The sequence below is a fragment of the Chlorella variabilis genome (assembly GCF_000147415.1).
Source record: "Chlorella variabilis unplaced genomic scaffold CHLNCscaffold_25, whole genome shotgun sequence".
Taxonomy (NCBI): domain Eukaryota; kingdom Viridiplantae; phylum Chlorophyta; class Trebouxiophyceae; order Chlorellales; family Chlorellaceae; genus Chlorella; species Chlorella variabilis.
Window position 1 is genome coordinate 91,277 of NW_005435063.1, and position 15,787 is coordinate 107,063.

The 15,787-nt window shown below is 68.4% G+C and overlaps 3 protein-coding genes across 3 annotated transcripts; 1 reads left to right on the top strand and 2 right to left on the bottom strand.

The window, feature by feature from the left end:
- Positions 1-494: 494 nt before the first annotated feature.
- CHLNCDRAFT_8704 (hypothetical protein) lies at positions 495-2,522 on the top strand (the record flags this gene model as incomplete). Its single annotated transcript, XM_005843927.1, has 6 exons — positions 495-685; positions 818-1,089; positions 1,232-1,360; positions 1,490-1,629; positions 1,778-2,002; positions 2,205-2,522. Coding segments are annotated over 6 exons (1,275 nt in total), but the record flags the coding sequence as incomplete, so codon positions are not given.
- Positions 2,523-5,395: 2,873 nt separating this feature from the next.
- On the bottom strand, positions 5,396-7,800 carry CHLNCDRAFT_139471 (hypothetical protein; the record flags this gene model as incomplete). Its single annotated transcript, XM_005844014.1, has 8 exons — positions 5,396-5,501; positions 5,605-5,731; positions 5,852-5,959; positions 6,132-6,177; positions 6,314-6,520; positions 6,643-6,708; positions 7,515-7,646; positions 7,750-7,800. The coding sequence occupies 8 exons, from the start codon at positions 7,798-7,800 to the stop codon at positions 5,396-5,398; spliced, it is 843 nt and encodes a 280-aa protein (XP_005844076.1).
- Positions 7,801-9,218: 1,418 nt separating this feature from the next.
- On the bottom strand, positions 9,219-14,943 carry CHLNCDRAFT_139472 (hypothetical protein; the record flags this gene model as incomplete). The annotated part of the gene is made up of 22 exons (XM_005844015.1): positions 9,219-9,255; positions 9,358-9,420; positions 9,591-9,660; positions 9,800-9,926; positions 10,040-10,124; positions 10,216-10,281; positions 10,399-10,522; positions 10,662-10,823; positions 10,971-11,098; positions 11,239-11,347; positions 11,457-11,539; positions 11,685-11,910; positions 12,098-12,153; positions 12,331-12,449; positions 12,610-12,700; positions 12,817-13,117; positions 13,336-13,376; positions 13,501-13,573; positions 13,674-13,787; positions 13,952-14,138; positions 14,278-14,693; positions 14,817-14,943. 22 exons carry the CDS (start codon positions 14,941-14,943, stop codon positions 9,219-9,221), a joined length of 2,805 nt encoding a protein of 934 aa, XP_005844077.1.
- Between the last annotated feature and the right edge of the window lie 844 nt (positions 14,944-15,787).

Sequence of the window (15,787 nt, forward strand, 5' to 3'; positions counted from 1 at the left end):
AGCGCAGTGGAGGCTGCAGCTGGCCAAATATGCTGCCACCAGGCAATGCACGAGCTCTTTGCAATTGCAAGGCGTGGCGATTGCAATGCAAGAGTGCTGTTGCGCAGAGTGGCTGGCAGCAGGCCCAGCAGCGTGTTTCTTATAAGACCAATTCTCCTGTTCTCTGACACCCCGACACCCGCCTGAGTCTAGGCACACGCCACCTGAGTGCAGGCACACACATGCAAGGGCACATGCTTGTGCTGACGGCGGTGGGGCTGCGCTGCGGCCCTGCCAGCAGCCTGCGCTTGGCCGGGACGGCATGCGGACGGCGATGCCAACGCAGCGCAATGCATGCAGCGGCCGCAGCGGCGGCGCCCAAGGGCCCGCCCGCCGCCGCTCCCGCCCGCAAGCAGCAGCAGCACTCTGACCAGCCCCGCAAGCAGCCTCAGCAGCAGGAGCAGCCTCAGCCACGGGAAGAGGAGCAGCAGGGTGAAGGGCAGTCGCTGCTGCCGCGCGTGGTGCTCAAGGGCGGCAAGTCCAAGCTGTTTGCGGAGCAGCAGCAGCCCATGGTGTACTCGGGCGCTGTGGACCGGGTGCTGGGGCGCCCCGCCCCCAAGGCCGGCGATGCTGTGCTGGTGTGCGACGGCAGCGAGAAGACGATCGGATGGGGCGTGTTCAACCCCAGCAGCATGTTCCGCGTCAGGTGAGGCGGAGGCAGAGCGCTCCAGCCGCCTGCTGCCCAGCTCCAGCCCTGCGCTGCCGCCTCCTCTGCTCTGCTCTGCTGCCTGCTCCCACACCTGCGGCGCTGCTGCCGCGGCGCGCTGCTGCCCCGCAGGATGATGCAGACAGCGGACGAGGTGTTTGGCGGCGGCGCCCTGCAGCAGCGCCCCGACCTCCACGCCCTGGTCGGCGCCCGCATCCAGCAGGCGGTGCGCCTGCGTGCCGCGCTGGGCCTCCGCTGCGGCCCTGCCCCAGCAGCAGCGGCAGCCGGGGCGCGGCAGGGCGGCGGCGCCACTACCGTGTTCCGCCTGGTCAACAGCGAGGGCGACCGCCTTTCGGGGCTGATTGTAGATGTGCTGGGGGAGCACCTGGTGGTGGCGTCCTCGGGTGCGGCGGTTGGAGCCGCACAGTTCATGTGTGTTGATGTGTGCTTGTGTGTGCTTGTGTGTGTGTGTGTGCCGGTTGGCCCAATCCAAAGCAGCAAGGTCCTTCTGCGCACCCTACCTGCCCGCCTCCCTTCCCCTTGCAGCTGCCTGGGTGGAGAAGCACCGTGAGAGCATCTGCACCAGCCTGCGGCAGCACACGGGCCTCTCCAGCATCATCTGGCGCCCCGCGCTCGACATGCTGCGGGAGGAGGGGCTGGAGCTGGGGTCTGCGGGTGGGGCACACGACAAGGCAGATGGTGCAGCAGACGAGGCAGGGGACGGAGCGGGAGGAGAGCCCGCAGCCGCAGCAGCAAGCGCCGAGCGGCAGCAGAGCAGCGGCGCTGCCTCCAGCAGCGGCGGAGGCGATGGTGCGGATGGCAGCACAGCCGAAGCAGCAGCCCAGCTCACTGCTGTGGTGGTCGAGAACGGCATCCAATACCTGGCGGCACCCTACGGCCAGAAAACCGGGTTTTACGCGGACCAGCGGGACAACCGGGCGGCGGTGGGTTGCCAGCATGCCGGCCCTGCCTGCGAATGTTCCTGGCTGGGGTGTCCCGGCCCCGGCGGGGCACCCCGCGCCTGGCTGGGCTTTCGCTCCGCTGATGGCGCCTCCCCCGCACCCGCCTGCCTCCCCGCCTGCCTGCCCGCAGGTGCGCCAGCTGGCCTCTGGCCTGCGCGTGCTGGACCTGTGCTGCTACGCGGGCGGCTTTGCGCTCAGCGCGGCGGCGGGCGGCGCGGGCGAGGTGCTGGGGGTGGACTCCTCGGCGCCCGCCGTGGAGCTGGCGGCGCGCAACGCGGCGCTCAACGGCTGGCAGGATGTGTGCAGCTTTGTGCGGGGCGACGTGACGGAGTTCATGAAGCAGGCGCGCGCGTGTGTGTGTGTGTGTGTGCGTGCGCGTGTGTGCGTGTGCGAGTGTGTGCGTGTGTGTGTACCCACAGCACATGTCATGCGGCCGGCGCCCCTCTCGATGTGCTCGGCCCCGCCTTCTCACCCCTTGCTGGCGCCCGCCATGAGTGTGCGTGCCTGACCCGCCGCCGCCGCCCCGGCTCCCCTCCCCTTCGCAGGCGCTTGCCGAGCGGCGGCGGTGGGACCTGGTGGTGTTTGACCCGCCCAAGCTGGCTCCCAGCCGCAAGGCACTGGACAAGGCGACCCGCAAGTACCGCCGCCTGAATGCGCTGGCCATCCAGCTGGTGGAGCCGGGCGGCCTGCTCATGACGTGCAGCTGCAGCGGCGCCATGAGCCAGAGCGGCGGCTTCGTGCCCATGCTGGCGGGGGCGGCCAGGGATGCGGGGCGGCGCGTCACGGTGCTGCGGCTGGCGGGCGCGGCGCCCGACCACACGCTCGACCCGAACTACCCAGAGGGGCAGTACCTCACCAATGCCCTGGTCAGGGTCAACGTGCACTGAATTGTGTCCTGAATATAGTATTTGCAATCCAGCTTGTTCAAAATTGTGACAGGCTGGCCGCCGCCAACGCATGCTGGGCACGCTGGGATCAAGGAAGCATGCAATGTGCGGAATTGCGCTCCTTGCACTGCTGGCAATAATGGAAGCTGCTTACTGTCTCAGTAGATGCGAGCCGAGGGTCTGAGGCCGTCAATCCTATGTTCCGTATGTGATCGCTAACCAAACCTCTCCCTCTCCGTCTCAGCGGCCCGCTGGACGTGTCGCATGCCTCGCGTGAGGTCTGTGGCAGCGCCGCCGCCGGCCGGTCCCCCCCAGGCGTTCAGCACGCAGCTGGCGGCGGCCCAGCACGGCTTCGGTGCCCTCTCCACCGCGTGAGTGAGGCTGTGTGCCTGCCTGGGTGGCACACTGCCCGGGAACTATGCTTTTGCTTGCTGATCACCAGACAATTGATGCCTGGGAGCGACTCCTGGGGTCACGTGCCGCAGGTGCGGTGCCGCTGAAGCTGCCGCCGACGGGTTTGGCGACGGGCGGGTCTGCCGTGCCTACGGTGAGAACCATGCACAGGGGATGCCCACATGGCCATTGCATCCTGCGGTGCCAGCCTCCTCCATTTATGGCAGCAGCAGCGGCCTCACCGGCTCCTGTTGTGCCACACAGGCCACGACGCCCGTATCTTTGACCTCAGCTTCCACCCGGCCACCTCCGACCTGCTGGTGTCGGCATCGGGTGCGGCATTGGCGCTGCCCAGCACCCACCTGCACTCCCTGCCTGCCCGCTGCTAGCCTCCTGCCTGGCCTTGCGGTCTGCATGCGTTCCCTGCCTCCAACCCCCATCCCCCTCTTCGGCGGCGTGCAGATGACTGCACCGCGGGGGTGTGGCGGCGGCAGCAGGGCGGCGGCGTGGCAGGCACGCGCTACATGCAGGTGGCCAGCTTCCGCGGCCATGGGGACTCAGTCATGCGCGCGGCCTGGTCTCCAGACAGCCAGATGGTCGCCTCGGGTATGGCCGCCGCACCCCGCATGACCCCGCCTCGCCAGCTGCCGCTGCACACTGGCTTCCACGCAGGGCAGCCAGGTGGTATGCTGCCACCAGTGCGCTGACCGTGCACTGCAGGGTCGTCGGATGGCGTGGTGTGCCTGTGGCGCCCCACGGAGGCGGCGCTGTCGGCGCGGCACAACTTGGGCGCCGTCGGGACCGAGCAGCTGGCATCGCTGGGGGGGCACCCTGAGGAGGTGTACGCCTGCCTCTTCCTCCAGCACCAGCAGCAGGCTGGTGCCACCCCCGGAGGCGCGAACGGCGGCGGCAGCGGCGGCGGCAGCAGCGGCAGCGCACAGCGGCTGGTGGCAGCCAGCGGGGAGTCGCTCTTCCTGTGGGACCTGTCCACGCAGCGGCTGCTGCAGCAGGTGCCGCCGCCGCCGCCGCTAGAGGCGGCAAGCGGGGGCGAGCACCAAGGCAAGGCGCCCGCATGGCCAGGCGGTGCCTCGATGCGGCACGCTGCCCACATCTGGGACTGCTGATGTGTCGATTGGCTGGCGTGAATCAGCCACCCCCCCTGCTGCACCATTGCTTGCCCTGAGGTGTGCCTTGCCTCAACCCTGCATTGCAGTCCCCGAGCGGTGGCGCCCAGGCTACCTGTTTGGTGTAGCCGCCCAGCCAGACGGGCCGCTGCTGGGCGCCGCCTGCAGCGACGGCCGCCTGCGGCTGTGGGGCCGGCAGAGCGGCGACAGCGCCATCACGCCGCTGTGCACGCTGCCTTGGAACCAGGCCATGGGGTCCGACTGGTGAGGGGCGAGCATGCGCACCACAGCTGTGCGCTGGGCCAGCCGCGAGGCCGCACTGGAGCGGCGGCAGTCTGTCCTGCGGGTGGCTCCCAGTGGCGAGGCGCATGCTGGGCCCCGCCTCGTGCCCAGCCCCAACCTTGCTTGCGCTGACCTCCTCCTGCCCGCCCTCCCTGTGTATTGTCGACCAGCTGCTTTGGTGAGGGCGGCCTGTTCTGTGCCGTGGCCAAGGATGGCGGCGTGATGATGCTGGACGTGCGGCAGGGCGCCTGCCGCCAGCACCTGCAGCTGCATGCGCCGCTGCTGTCGTGCGCGCTGCTGCGCCAGGGCGGCAGCCAGGTGCTGGCGGCGGCGGGGGCCGACGGTGGCATCCACTTGATTGACGTTGATACGGGTGAGCTGCTGCCGGCCGGCGCCAGCCCGCCGGCAGCAGCCAGGCACGCCCTTCAACCAAAGCCCCAGCGTTTTTGATCCCTGGGTGCGGTGCGCGACGCGGTGCAGGGGAGGTGGCCAGCCTGTTCCCCGAAGATGCGCCGCAGCGGCCGCTGCTCTGCGCCACGCTGTCCTCAGACGGTGCCTGCTTGGCTGCCTCAGGTGCGTGCCTGGGCGCGGCTGCAGGCTGTGTTTCCGCCAGCTCTGCCTTGTATCGTGTGCTTGCCTGCCTCAGGCTAGGCTAGCCCAAGCGTGAACTTGGCTGCTTGCGCGACCTACAGGGGAGGCGGTGCTGCTGGAGGAGCACGACTTGTTGGCCGGCAGCAGCCAACCAGCGGCAGCCATGGGGCTGGGCCACAAGCCACTTCCCCAAGTGGACTCCGATACATGTCTGGCAGCGCCGCACCGCTGCGCCCTTGTGACTCCCCCCTGCCGCTATGCCCGATCACCCAGGGGCCTCGCCATTTCATTCAGAACTGTATTCCCAGGTGCTGGCAATTGATGCCGTCCCATGCTTGGGGAGCTGAATCAGTGTTGCAGTGTGATGAGGAATCCGGAGCAAATCATCTGAAAAAAACAGTGCTGGCACTATGTAGTGTACAGCGCGCTCGTGGCGGTTCCATGGCGGCAGGCAGCACCCAGCTGGCATCATCACTCGGCCGTCCCGACCACCCTGACGTAATCAACCAGCATGGTGGCCGGGAAGGGCGTGCTGTCATCGGGGGGGCCCGGCCAGTCGCCGCCAACCGCCACATTCCTGCAAGCCCGCCAGCACTGGCAGCTGTCAGCGAACCGGCGGCCATTGGAGGGGCACGCCTGGCAACATCCACCAGGCCAAGCAGATGCTGCAGCACACTCACAGGATGATCGAGAAGGGGATGTTGAAAGGCGCCTGCGGGTCGTCCGGCGCGGCAGCCGTCCACCAGCCGCCGCCAGGGTCCAGCTGGCGGCTTACCACGCGCTTGGCCTGCAGCCCATCAATGGACACTGCAGCGGCACAGGCAGCGCAGCGCACCCCAGGTCAGCGCCAGCGGCAGGGGGGCAGTTCCAGTTGCTGGCAATGCTGCCCAGGAGCCTGCTGCCCCTGGCCGGCCCGGGCTCACTCACGGGTCACGGAGTCGCGGTCCCAGTCAACCGCATAGGTGTGGAAGCCATCTGAGTAGGGCTTCTGGTCGGGCTGCTGCGTGGAGGTGTCGTCCACCACGTTGTCGGGGTCTGCGGCAACCAAGGGCGCCCGGGGTCGGCAAGCGCAAGGGGCGCAGCCTGATGGGGGAAGCCACCGTGGTCAGCGCAGCCGGCGCAGCAGCGCAGCCAGACACAGCGCGGCAGCGCAGCCAGACACAGCGGGGCGGGCTTGCGTGCGCACATTGCCCCCCGTAGTGCAGACCCTGGGTGATGCTGCTCATCGAGTTGATTGCCTCCATGACATCGATCTGCAGTCAGCAGGGGCAGGGGCATCATGAGGCACAGCAGCCGGCCTCTCAAGCTCAAGCGAGCAGACCACAGCGCTGCGCAGCGCGGCGTGCGCCACAGTAAGCATGTCTGGAGCGGGAGGCCAGGCACACGTACCTCTCCCGACAGGGGCCAGCCGCCGTAGGCGAAGTTGGGCGGGCTCAGCCAGAAGGCCGCCCAAATGCCCTGCCCTGGCTGGGGCACCCGTATCCGCGCCTCCACACGGAGGCTGCCCAGCGTGGCGCCATCAGCCAGCTGCATGCCCGGGAACCAGCTGCCGCCTGCCTTGCTGTTGATGCGGCCCGACTTGTAGCCCGACTCGTCCTGCAGAATGCAGAACGAGGACAGCGGACGGAAGCTGAGACGGCGGCAGCGGCCGGGGCCGGCGCCAGGCAGGCCCACACTTGCTGGCATGGGCACGGCATCAGGCCGCCCCGCCAGCCCACCTTGGTCGCCGAGATGTGCAGGCTGCCGTCGGCCAGCCACACATTCTGGTCGCTCCCGGTGTACACCTGCACCGCAGGGTGGCAGCGGCGAAGCCAGGTCGGCAGCACAGCCCAGCCAGGAAGCCATCTGCAAAAGGTTTGCAGAGCATGGGCTGTCGCCGTGCTGCCGGTCGCCTGCCGGCGTGGCAAGTCCTTGCCTGCTGCTGGTTGGTATCCAGGCTGCCCTGCGGGTATTCTGTCTCCAGCAGCCACTTGCTGGCGTCCAGGCCGCCGCCGCCGTCAAACTCGTCCCACCAGAGAGCCACGCTCCCATCGGGGACTGGGAAGGGCGCCGACGTGGAGGGCGGCGGCGGCCCAGGCGGCGGCGGCAGCGCGCTGGGTGGGGGGAAAGCAGGTGGCGGGGACGGCGGCGGCGGAGACATCACGGGAGAGGGCGGCGGCGGCGAGGTGGGGACAGGAGGAGAGGGCGGTGGGGGCGAAGCGCGTGCGGGAGAGGGCGGTGGCGGCGAGGCGGACTCAGGAGAGGGGGGTGGCAGCGAGGTGGGGACAGGTGGAGAGGGCGGTGGGGGCAAAGCCGGCGCAGGAGAGGGCGGCGCTGAAGCAGGTGGCGGGGAGGAGAGTTCTGGAGCCGGTGCCGGTGCCGGTGCCGGGTTGGGTGCAGGTGTAGGTGCTTGTGCGGGTGCAGGAGAGGGCGCCGGCAGTGGTGGCCATGCAGGAGAGGGCGCCGGCGGTGGTGGTCGTATAGGAGAGGGCGACTGCGGTGGTGGTCTTGTGGCGGCGGGCGGCAAGAGGGCAGGTGGTGGTGGTGCGCTGGCACCCGGTTGCGGGGCCGGCACGCTGCTGCCTTTCGTGACGCCCTGTGTCACGCCCACCGCAACCGCCGTTGCCGATGCTGCGACCAGCACCAAGATGGCGACGTACAGCGCTGCTTTGGAGGTGACCCAGCCGCCGGCCTGGGCAGCGGCCTGGGCAGTGGCGGTGCCTGCTTCCACATCTAGCTTGCTCTGCAAGACAGGGAGCAGGGTGCACAATGCAAGTGTGCATCGCAACTAAGCAAGGTTCAGTGTGCGATGGGGCATGAACAGCACGCCGCGGCTCCCGGCTTACCGCCGCCGCCGCCGCCTTCTGTGCTGCCAGCTGCCGACCGCCGGAAGGCATGCAGCCACCGCGATTTTCCGGTTACTCTAGTGATCAGATAACTGGAGGGAGAGGGCAATTGGTGCGGGAGGCGTGCCGCCCAGGGCGTGCAAGGCTTCACGCGGTGATGGGCGGCAGAGGCCTACAGTCCCTCCCGACTGCCGGACTTTGCCTGGTAGCAGCTCCTGTATCTGCGTGAAGCCCGCAGGAATACAGATAGGGCGAGGGGAGGTCCATGATGGCGACCAAACGCGCCCAGCTGAGCTGGAAGGCGCTGTGCAGGCGCGTTGATCGCTGTGCAGCTTCTGGCCCGCGTCATTGTCGTGGAAATTGCCCTCGATCGATAATTGGGCGACTGCAGTTGCCCGTCTTCACCTGGCTCCTCAATGCAAGGCGCCCGGGCAATGTACATGCCTGGTAGATGGCGGCGCGGCAGGTCTGCACTGGTGGAAGCCGATCAAGGCAGCAACCCAGGAAGCACCACATCATGAATTAAATGTTACAGCCACTTTATGTTTGTGGGCAGAGTAGCCGGTTCAGTGCAGCGACGGTGCATGACACCGGTGGCGCACCAAGCACTGGTAGAGCAAGCAGTAAACACCAGGGGCGTAGTCAGTGTGGAAAGGGGGGAAGCAATGCGGATAAGCAATGGAGCATGATTCATTTAGAAACCAGATGTGAAGATAATTGATTAAGGAAGAAAAGGAAAACTGGCGACGGGGGTGACGCCCATGCTATTGCAGGTCGGTTGACCGCTTCACAGCAGCCACCGGCGCCGACGGACAGAGGCGGTCGCCACGTTGTTCCTCATCGCCTGGCAGGCTGACTGGCCGGTCAACCCGCGGGTGAAGTACCCTCGCGCGCTGCAGCCAAAGGACAGGAGGGGACAGCCAGCATCAGCACTGAGGGTCTGCACTTGCGACGATTGGCAAGAGGCAAGCACGGTGGGACCCGCCTGCTGCCAGCGCACCATGTCTTGCAGCCGCGCTGGCCGGTGGTGTCCGAGAAAGTGTCTTCGGGGCACTGCGAGCAGATCCGCGCGCCTTGCTTGTTGTTGAATTGCCCGCGGGGGCAGGGCTGGGGATCTCTGCACCAGGGGTGGAGGCAGGCAGGCATGCTCAGGCAAGCGGCACAGTGGATGCGCCACGATCAGCCCTGTCGGCAGCGGCACCGCCCTGGTTGTGCACCGCCAGGGCCGCTGGCCTCATGCTGCTCAACCGCAGGGTGGAGCTCACGTTGTCGCAAGCCCAGGGCACTGGTTGCCCAGGGGACACAGCGGGCATGTCTGAGCGCCCCAGCCCGACGAAAAGGAGCCCGGCTTGCTGCAGGGCACGGGAGCAAAAGGTCGCTTCAGGCCACAGTTGGTTGGCCAGGGAGTGCACCTGATTGCAAGTTGTGGGACATTTCCAGCCCACCGCCCAGCCACAGTACTTGGCCGCTCACCAGGGGCTGCACCCGCCGCTTCCCGACGGCGCGCTGAAGCCAGGCGGGCAGCGCTGGCACGTCGTCGCGTGCCCGCCCGAGTATGTGCCGGCCGGGCACGTCTTACAGGCCGAGAACCCCTGCCCATTCGCATACTGGCCGGGCCCGCAGGCATCGCACTGGTCCGCCGCCACCTGATCACTAAACGTCCCGGGCGCACTGCAGGCAGGCGGGCAGGCAGGCAGGGTGGGCAGGAAGGCATTACGTCGGTGGCATTGTTCCCCTGCTGCAGCAAGAGCGCTACCAGTCTTCCTCAAACAAAACCTCTCAGGCTGTGCGGCAGCAGGCAGCTCATGCCGGGCAAGATGCCAAGAGCGGCACCCACCCACCATGGTGTGTATCGGGTGGCGCCTGTAGTGTTCACAAAGGTGCCCTTGGGAGCAGGGACGCAAGGGCTGGCTGCAGGCGGCAGGAGGCCAGCAGGGTGGGAGGTCGTCGGCGCCGGTGGGCCAAGAGCAGAGCAAACGTTGGGAGGCGTCGGCCGGCGGCAGCAGCTGGACATGGGTGCCCGACAACAACACACAGCAACGCTGCGCACCAGGGAACTGCGAATAGAAGCCATAGGCGCAGGGCACACAGTGTGTGTTGCCTGCGTCTTCCGTGCTGTGGCCGGCGGCGCAGTACTGACACCTGGCCTGGCCGACCAGCGGCTGGTGGCTGTTTGCCTGAAGGCGCGGCGGCAGGCAGGCAGGTGTTGACAGCAGGAGCAGAGGATGGCAGGCAAGACCGTGCCGCACACCTCCACACCACCACCGCCGCCAGCACCAGCCTGGCGCACCTCGCATGGCAGGCAGGCCTCCCCGGCTGCAGGCTTGGACGTGTTTGTGCCTCCATCCACATCTGGCATGTAGTAGCCCGGCATGCTGCAGCAGCGGGTGAAGGGGCCGCGATCAGCCGCTGCGTCCATACACAGCACCCCACCCACCCCACCCCACAACTCCAGCTGCAACTCACCAGGGTACGCACGCCGAACCGCTGCCGTGCACCTCACGCCCCGCAAAACAGACCAGGCAGGTGGGACTGCGGGGCATGGGGAGCATGATACAGGTTGCCATCTGGCCCACAGCCCCTCCCAACTGCTCCAGGTAGCTGACGATTTCGTATTGTCGCGCCTGCGGCATGAGACAGCCTGCACACCTGGTGCTGCTCGCTGCCCGGTAGGTGTTGCCAGTGCAGGCCACGCACTGGTCGTTGCCTGCCAGGCTAGAATTGGACTTGCCGGGAGCCGTGCCACCCCGGCACGGCCGGCAGCTGGACATGCCTGCAGCACGCGGCAGCGGAGACCAGCGCCGCATGTTCAGGCTGCCGCGCCACCCATCTCCGTCATCAAGGCCCCAAGGCATGACCCCAGGCACGACCCCAGGCACAGTGTCCGCATGCCACCCCACAGCTGTGCGCACCTGTGCGCGGCGCATACGTGTTGTCCCCCAGGCACGGCTGGCACTCTTGTGGGTCGGCGGGGGAGCGGGTGGCGGCGGCCCAGCTAGACACCTCCCCCTTGCTGCAGGCCTGCACCTGGGCGCGGGGGTAGGCCGCCGAGGCACGGGACACCTCCCTCTGGCCTGCACATGGCCGGGGCGGCGGCAGCAGGCACGGAGTCGGGACGAGACGGCGGCCAGCTGGGCGCGAGCGCCAGGGCCCGGGCTGCGGCACGGCAGTGTGCTGGGCAGCGCAGAGCCGTGAGTCTCTGGCATGAGCACACGCCGCACCTGCCGGGATCTGCTTGCACACGTTGTTGCTGAAGGAGGCGAAGCCGGGGCGGTAGTAGCCGTCCGAGCAGTTTTTGCAGGTGGCGTACAGGAGCGGGGGCGTGATGGCGGCCACGGTGCCGGGCGGGCTGCACCGCAGGGCAAGGGCAGCAGGCGGCAGCGGGGCGTCAAGTGGCCGTTGCATCCACAGCTGCCTGCGCCCTGCGCTGTGCTCAGCAGTGCCGCCCCGCGTCTGAACACGCAGCACGGCAGGACAGGCCGCGCTCACCAGGCGTCACAGCTGACGGAGGCAGTCTGGCCGGTGGCGCCCGCGCCTGAGAGTGCCACAGCACCCACTGGGCAGAAGTAACACTTTTGGACCCCCGTGCTTCGCTCGGCTGCAAAGAATGAGGTGTGCATAGGCGCAACGAGTGAGCTGAATGCCTGTCACTGCCAGTGTGAGAAGCACGATGCGAGGCCAGAGGCGCGGCGGCGGCAGCAACTCACCCAGCCCGTACGAAGGCGCAAACTGGTTGAAGGGGCAGGGCAGGCAGTCTGCTGCGCCGAGGGGGGAGTAGTGGCCAGGCGGGCTGCAGAGGGAACAAGGGAGGGGCCCATGTCCCAGCAGAAGTTGGTCGGCTGCTGCCGCGCTGCCACATCAGTCCCCCCGCACTGCCACCAGCCACCCTCCCGCGGCAGCCCCGCGGCGCATCGCCGCGCCGCCAGCGCCCTCACCATGCCACGCAGGCCGCCTCGCGCCCCACCCGCCGCTGCGTGCCCGCCGCGCAGATGGAGCATGTGGTGGTGGCGTCGTCGTACTCGTAGCCGTGGGAGCACTCTGTGTCCACCCACGGCACCAGGCAGTACGCGTCGCCGGCGTTGGCGGTGTGGCGGGGGTCCTCAGAGGCGTTGCACGCCTGGCAGGAGGCCTGGCTGCCCCCCAGGTAGGGCTGGTAGTGGTCTGCACGCACACGCCAGCGTCGCGGCAGTGGGGTAAGGCTGCTTGGCGGCAGTGGGCAAGTGTCATGGCGTGCGTGTGTGCATGCATTGGCACCGCGGCCGGCAGGATGCAGGAGGGCGGCGCGAGGGCAGGTAGCAGCAACGGTTGGTGCGCAGTACAGCAGCAACGGGTGGCAGTACGAGCTCACCGGCCGGGCAGGGTGTGGGGGAGATGGCATTGAGGTCACAACCAGACCCCTCAGGGCTGCAGGCAGTTGGAAGCGCACAGGGCGCAGAGCCGGTCAGGGCGGCAGCAGCTGGCGCTCGGCCAGGCTGGGATGCGCGGGCTGGCAGCCAGGCTGCGTGCTCAGCACAGTGCCGGCAATCGCTGGCGGCTGCCCCTGTATGAGATTCAGTGCTGGAGAGCAGGAGGCAGGCTCACCACGGCCGGCAGCCATCCTCGTCCTGAGAGTCGTCATAGGATCCTGGCGGGCACGCTGTCGGGGTGGCGGGCACGCCTGCCACCTGCCCGCCCACCACCGTCGCTGTGCCGGTGCACACCTGCAGGGCAGAGAGCGGAAACGGTCTGGCGACGTGGCGGAACTGGGCGGCTGGCGGCACCGGAGGCTGCCGCTGGGCGCTGCTCTGCGGGTCACCCAGCCAGCTGCTGCCATCCGCTCCATCGCTGCCATTGGTTGCTTGCCTGGCTGGAGCCTGAGACCAAGGCTGCTTGGGTGGGGTCTGTCGTGGCTGGCCAGTAAGACAGGGTCAGGGTGTCGGGGCCCGCGGGCGTCAGGGACAGCAGGTAGGAGCTGCATGGCGGGACAAGGCTCGCATCAGGCATCCGACCAAGGCTTGTTTGGCGGGGCTCGCCCTCGCACACGGCAGCCGGGTGAGGTCGCGCGCAGGCAAGCAGCGCAAGCCACACCTGGTGGGAGAGGTGGCGGCGGGATTGAAGCGGGTGGCTATGAGCGTGGGGGTGACAAAGTGGGCGGCGATCCTCATGCTGGGCCAGTAGGAGGCGCCCGGCTCCGCGCATTGCGGGTCGGACATGGGAGTGAGCACCGCCCCGCAGTACTGGTCCACGTACAGGCTGAGCAGGGTGGCGCCAGGCGGCGCCAGGCTGCACCGCCCAAACAGCGGCGGACTGGCAAAAGCGAGCTGCGGGCCCAAAGCGCAGTCGGCGGCGGGCAGGGTGCCGGCGGCTGTGACCGACAGTACCTGGTAGCCTGCAGGGGGGGTGGGCGAGGTGGAGGTGGGCAGGGGGATGTGGAATGGCAGGCGGCAGTGGCCTGCCTGTGCACCAGGCTGCGTCAGGCAGATGGCGTGCTCCCGAAGCTGTTGCCGCTGCTCGGCGTGCCTGGGGAGGGCGCCTCGGCATAGCTGGAGTTGCACCCGCCAGCGGAGCCCGTGACGCAGCGGGCCACCCCGGCGACGCAGCGCACACACAGCGTGGCGCCAGGCAGCCTCGCATACGAGCGGTAAGGGCTGCACATGGTTGGGAGGGCAGCAGGCAGGGCAGCGCTCAGAGCGGCCATCTGGCGTCGTGTGGGACCCGCGGCATGCAGAAGGCAACATTCGCGGCTGGGCTCGCTGCATGCTGTAAGCTCACCAGGGGTCGCAGGCTGCCTTGCCTTGCGCGCCCTGGTACGTCCCAGGGCTGCATGGCACGCACGCGGAGTTGCCTGCAGGCCGCAGTGCGGGCAGGGGAGGGAGGTGTGAGATAGGAGCGCTGGGCTGGCAGAGAGGGAAACACAGGCGGCGTGCCGCTCCCAGGGGCCTCACCTCCTGGTGCAAAGGTGCCGGCGGCGCATGGGGAGCAGGACGAGGCCCCCACGCTGCCGGCATACTTTCCAGCAGCGCAGGCAGCGCAGCCGGTGCCGGTGCCCGAGTAGGTTCCTGCAGGCGAGTCAGCCCGGTGGCGTGGAGGGCAGGTTCTTCAGAGATGCTGCGCCTGGCACCTGCCCAGCACCCATCCCAGCACCGGGGTGGTGGCGTCCGGCATCAGCAGCAAGCAGTCAGCGGCCAGCCGGCCGAGCAGCCAGCCAGCGGCAGAGCCTCACCTGCCCGGCACAGCGCGCAGGCCTTGCCCCCCAGCGGCAGCTCCACCGGCCGCCTGCCCGGCGCACAGCTGTCGGCCAGGTTCATCTGGCACTCGCCGCCATCCAGCAGCACGCCCTCCACATCGCACTGGGCGGGCACAGCATCCGCCCCAAGCTGCTCAGCGTAGCTGCCTGAGGCGGGGGAGACCTGCGGGCATGGGGCAGGCCTCGAGCAGCCAGGCGTGAGCCGTTGCCCGTGGATGCAGCTTGCACACCCGGGGTGCTGCTGCACCCCTGATTCCCGGTCAGGGAGCTGCATGCATCCTGCTGCCCACCGCAGCGTGTACCTGCGTGATGGCGTATTTCAAAGCGCAGGTGCCGGTCGTGGTGGTGGCCGTCAGCGTGCCGTTTGCCCAGGCCAGGCTGGCGATGCCTAGCTGGTGCGCGGCGCCATACACGTGCCGCTCTAGCGCCAACTGGACGGCCGCCCTCAGCTGCGCTGGTGTGGGGCTAGAGCCGCCTTCTGGGTCCACGCCGGCTGTCGTCGCTGCTGGGCAGCCCAACGGGCGTGTGTAGGTGCTGCCTGGGTTGCTGGACCAGATGCCCGGCACAGACGCGACGCCGCCGCTGAGCGGCAGCGGCGTGAGCGCGACGCTGCAGTTGGCGGCGACGCCCACGCGCAGGCTAGGGAGGCAGAGGGCATGCAGGCTGCCGTCGCAGCCGGCGCCACCGCTGGTGGACAGCAGGTCAAGCTTGAGGAAGCCTGCAGGCGGAAGGGCACATGTGTGCAGTGGTATGGGGAGGCGGCCGCGAAGTCCACGACGGCAAGCGGCAAGTGGCTAGTGGCGGCAGTGGTGGTGCCGCACATCTGCGCCTGCGAGCTCACCCCCTGTGCACCCGGCATCGACCTTCTGCAGCGTCAGCACCACTAGAAGGACTGGCAGCACGCGCCCGAGGGCGGGGGAGCTCCGGGCGGTGCGCGGCTCCTTGTGGCCCAAGCGCTGTCGGCCCATGCGCTGTGGGTTACGCGGATTCGTGAGTCCAACTCATCACCGGAACAGGCTGCAAGTGGTTTGCTGTCGAGTGCAGGGAGTTTGTCAATAGTGTTTTGAGGTCGCAGCCGGAGGGCTGGTGTTTGCGGGGGAATTTGTTTTGATGGATTCAGAGTCAACGTGAGCGCAAAGGGAAGACAGCTAGCTCAAAAGCCACGTCGGAGGCTCCGGTCGGGCCGCTCACGCCCAGTACCATCTTGCATGAAACATTCTGCATGGACCAGCCCGAATGTGTGTGTCCAGGAGCTCCATTGGAGCTGCTGCTTACAACACCAGGCACTCCGCCGCTGGCCCTTGCGCCGCTGACGCCCCGCCGGCCACCTGCCGCCGCCCTCCCTCCATCGGAATTCCTGGAGCAGGAGCATCCCACCGCAGAACCTGGGGGCCATACAAGTTTCCCCAGTGCTCCAAGAAACAATTTAAACACAGTGTCCGGGACAAGCAGGCGGCAAGTGGCGGTTGAGCGGAGGGTCAGCCTCCTCCTCTATGGAGTGCACGTGGCATACAAGAGGTGACAGGCCAGTTGTCACGACACCCGCAACATCAGCAGGCGCTCAACGCCGCCAGCTCCAGCCGCAGGTAGGGCCCCTTGATGGGGTCGGCCACCAGCTGCCGCTGCAGGACCTGGCGTGCCAGGCGCCGCGCCACGGCCGCGCTTGCCGCCGCCGCCTGGCCCTCAGCCCCTGCGGGCGCCTCTCCGCCCCCGTCGTCGCTGCTCTCCCCGGCCGCCGCCGCTGCCGCCGCCGCCTCCTCCAGCAGCGCCGCCTGCTCCAGCAGCACGTCTGCCAGCATGCTGAGCGCGGGG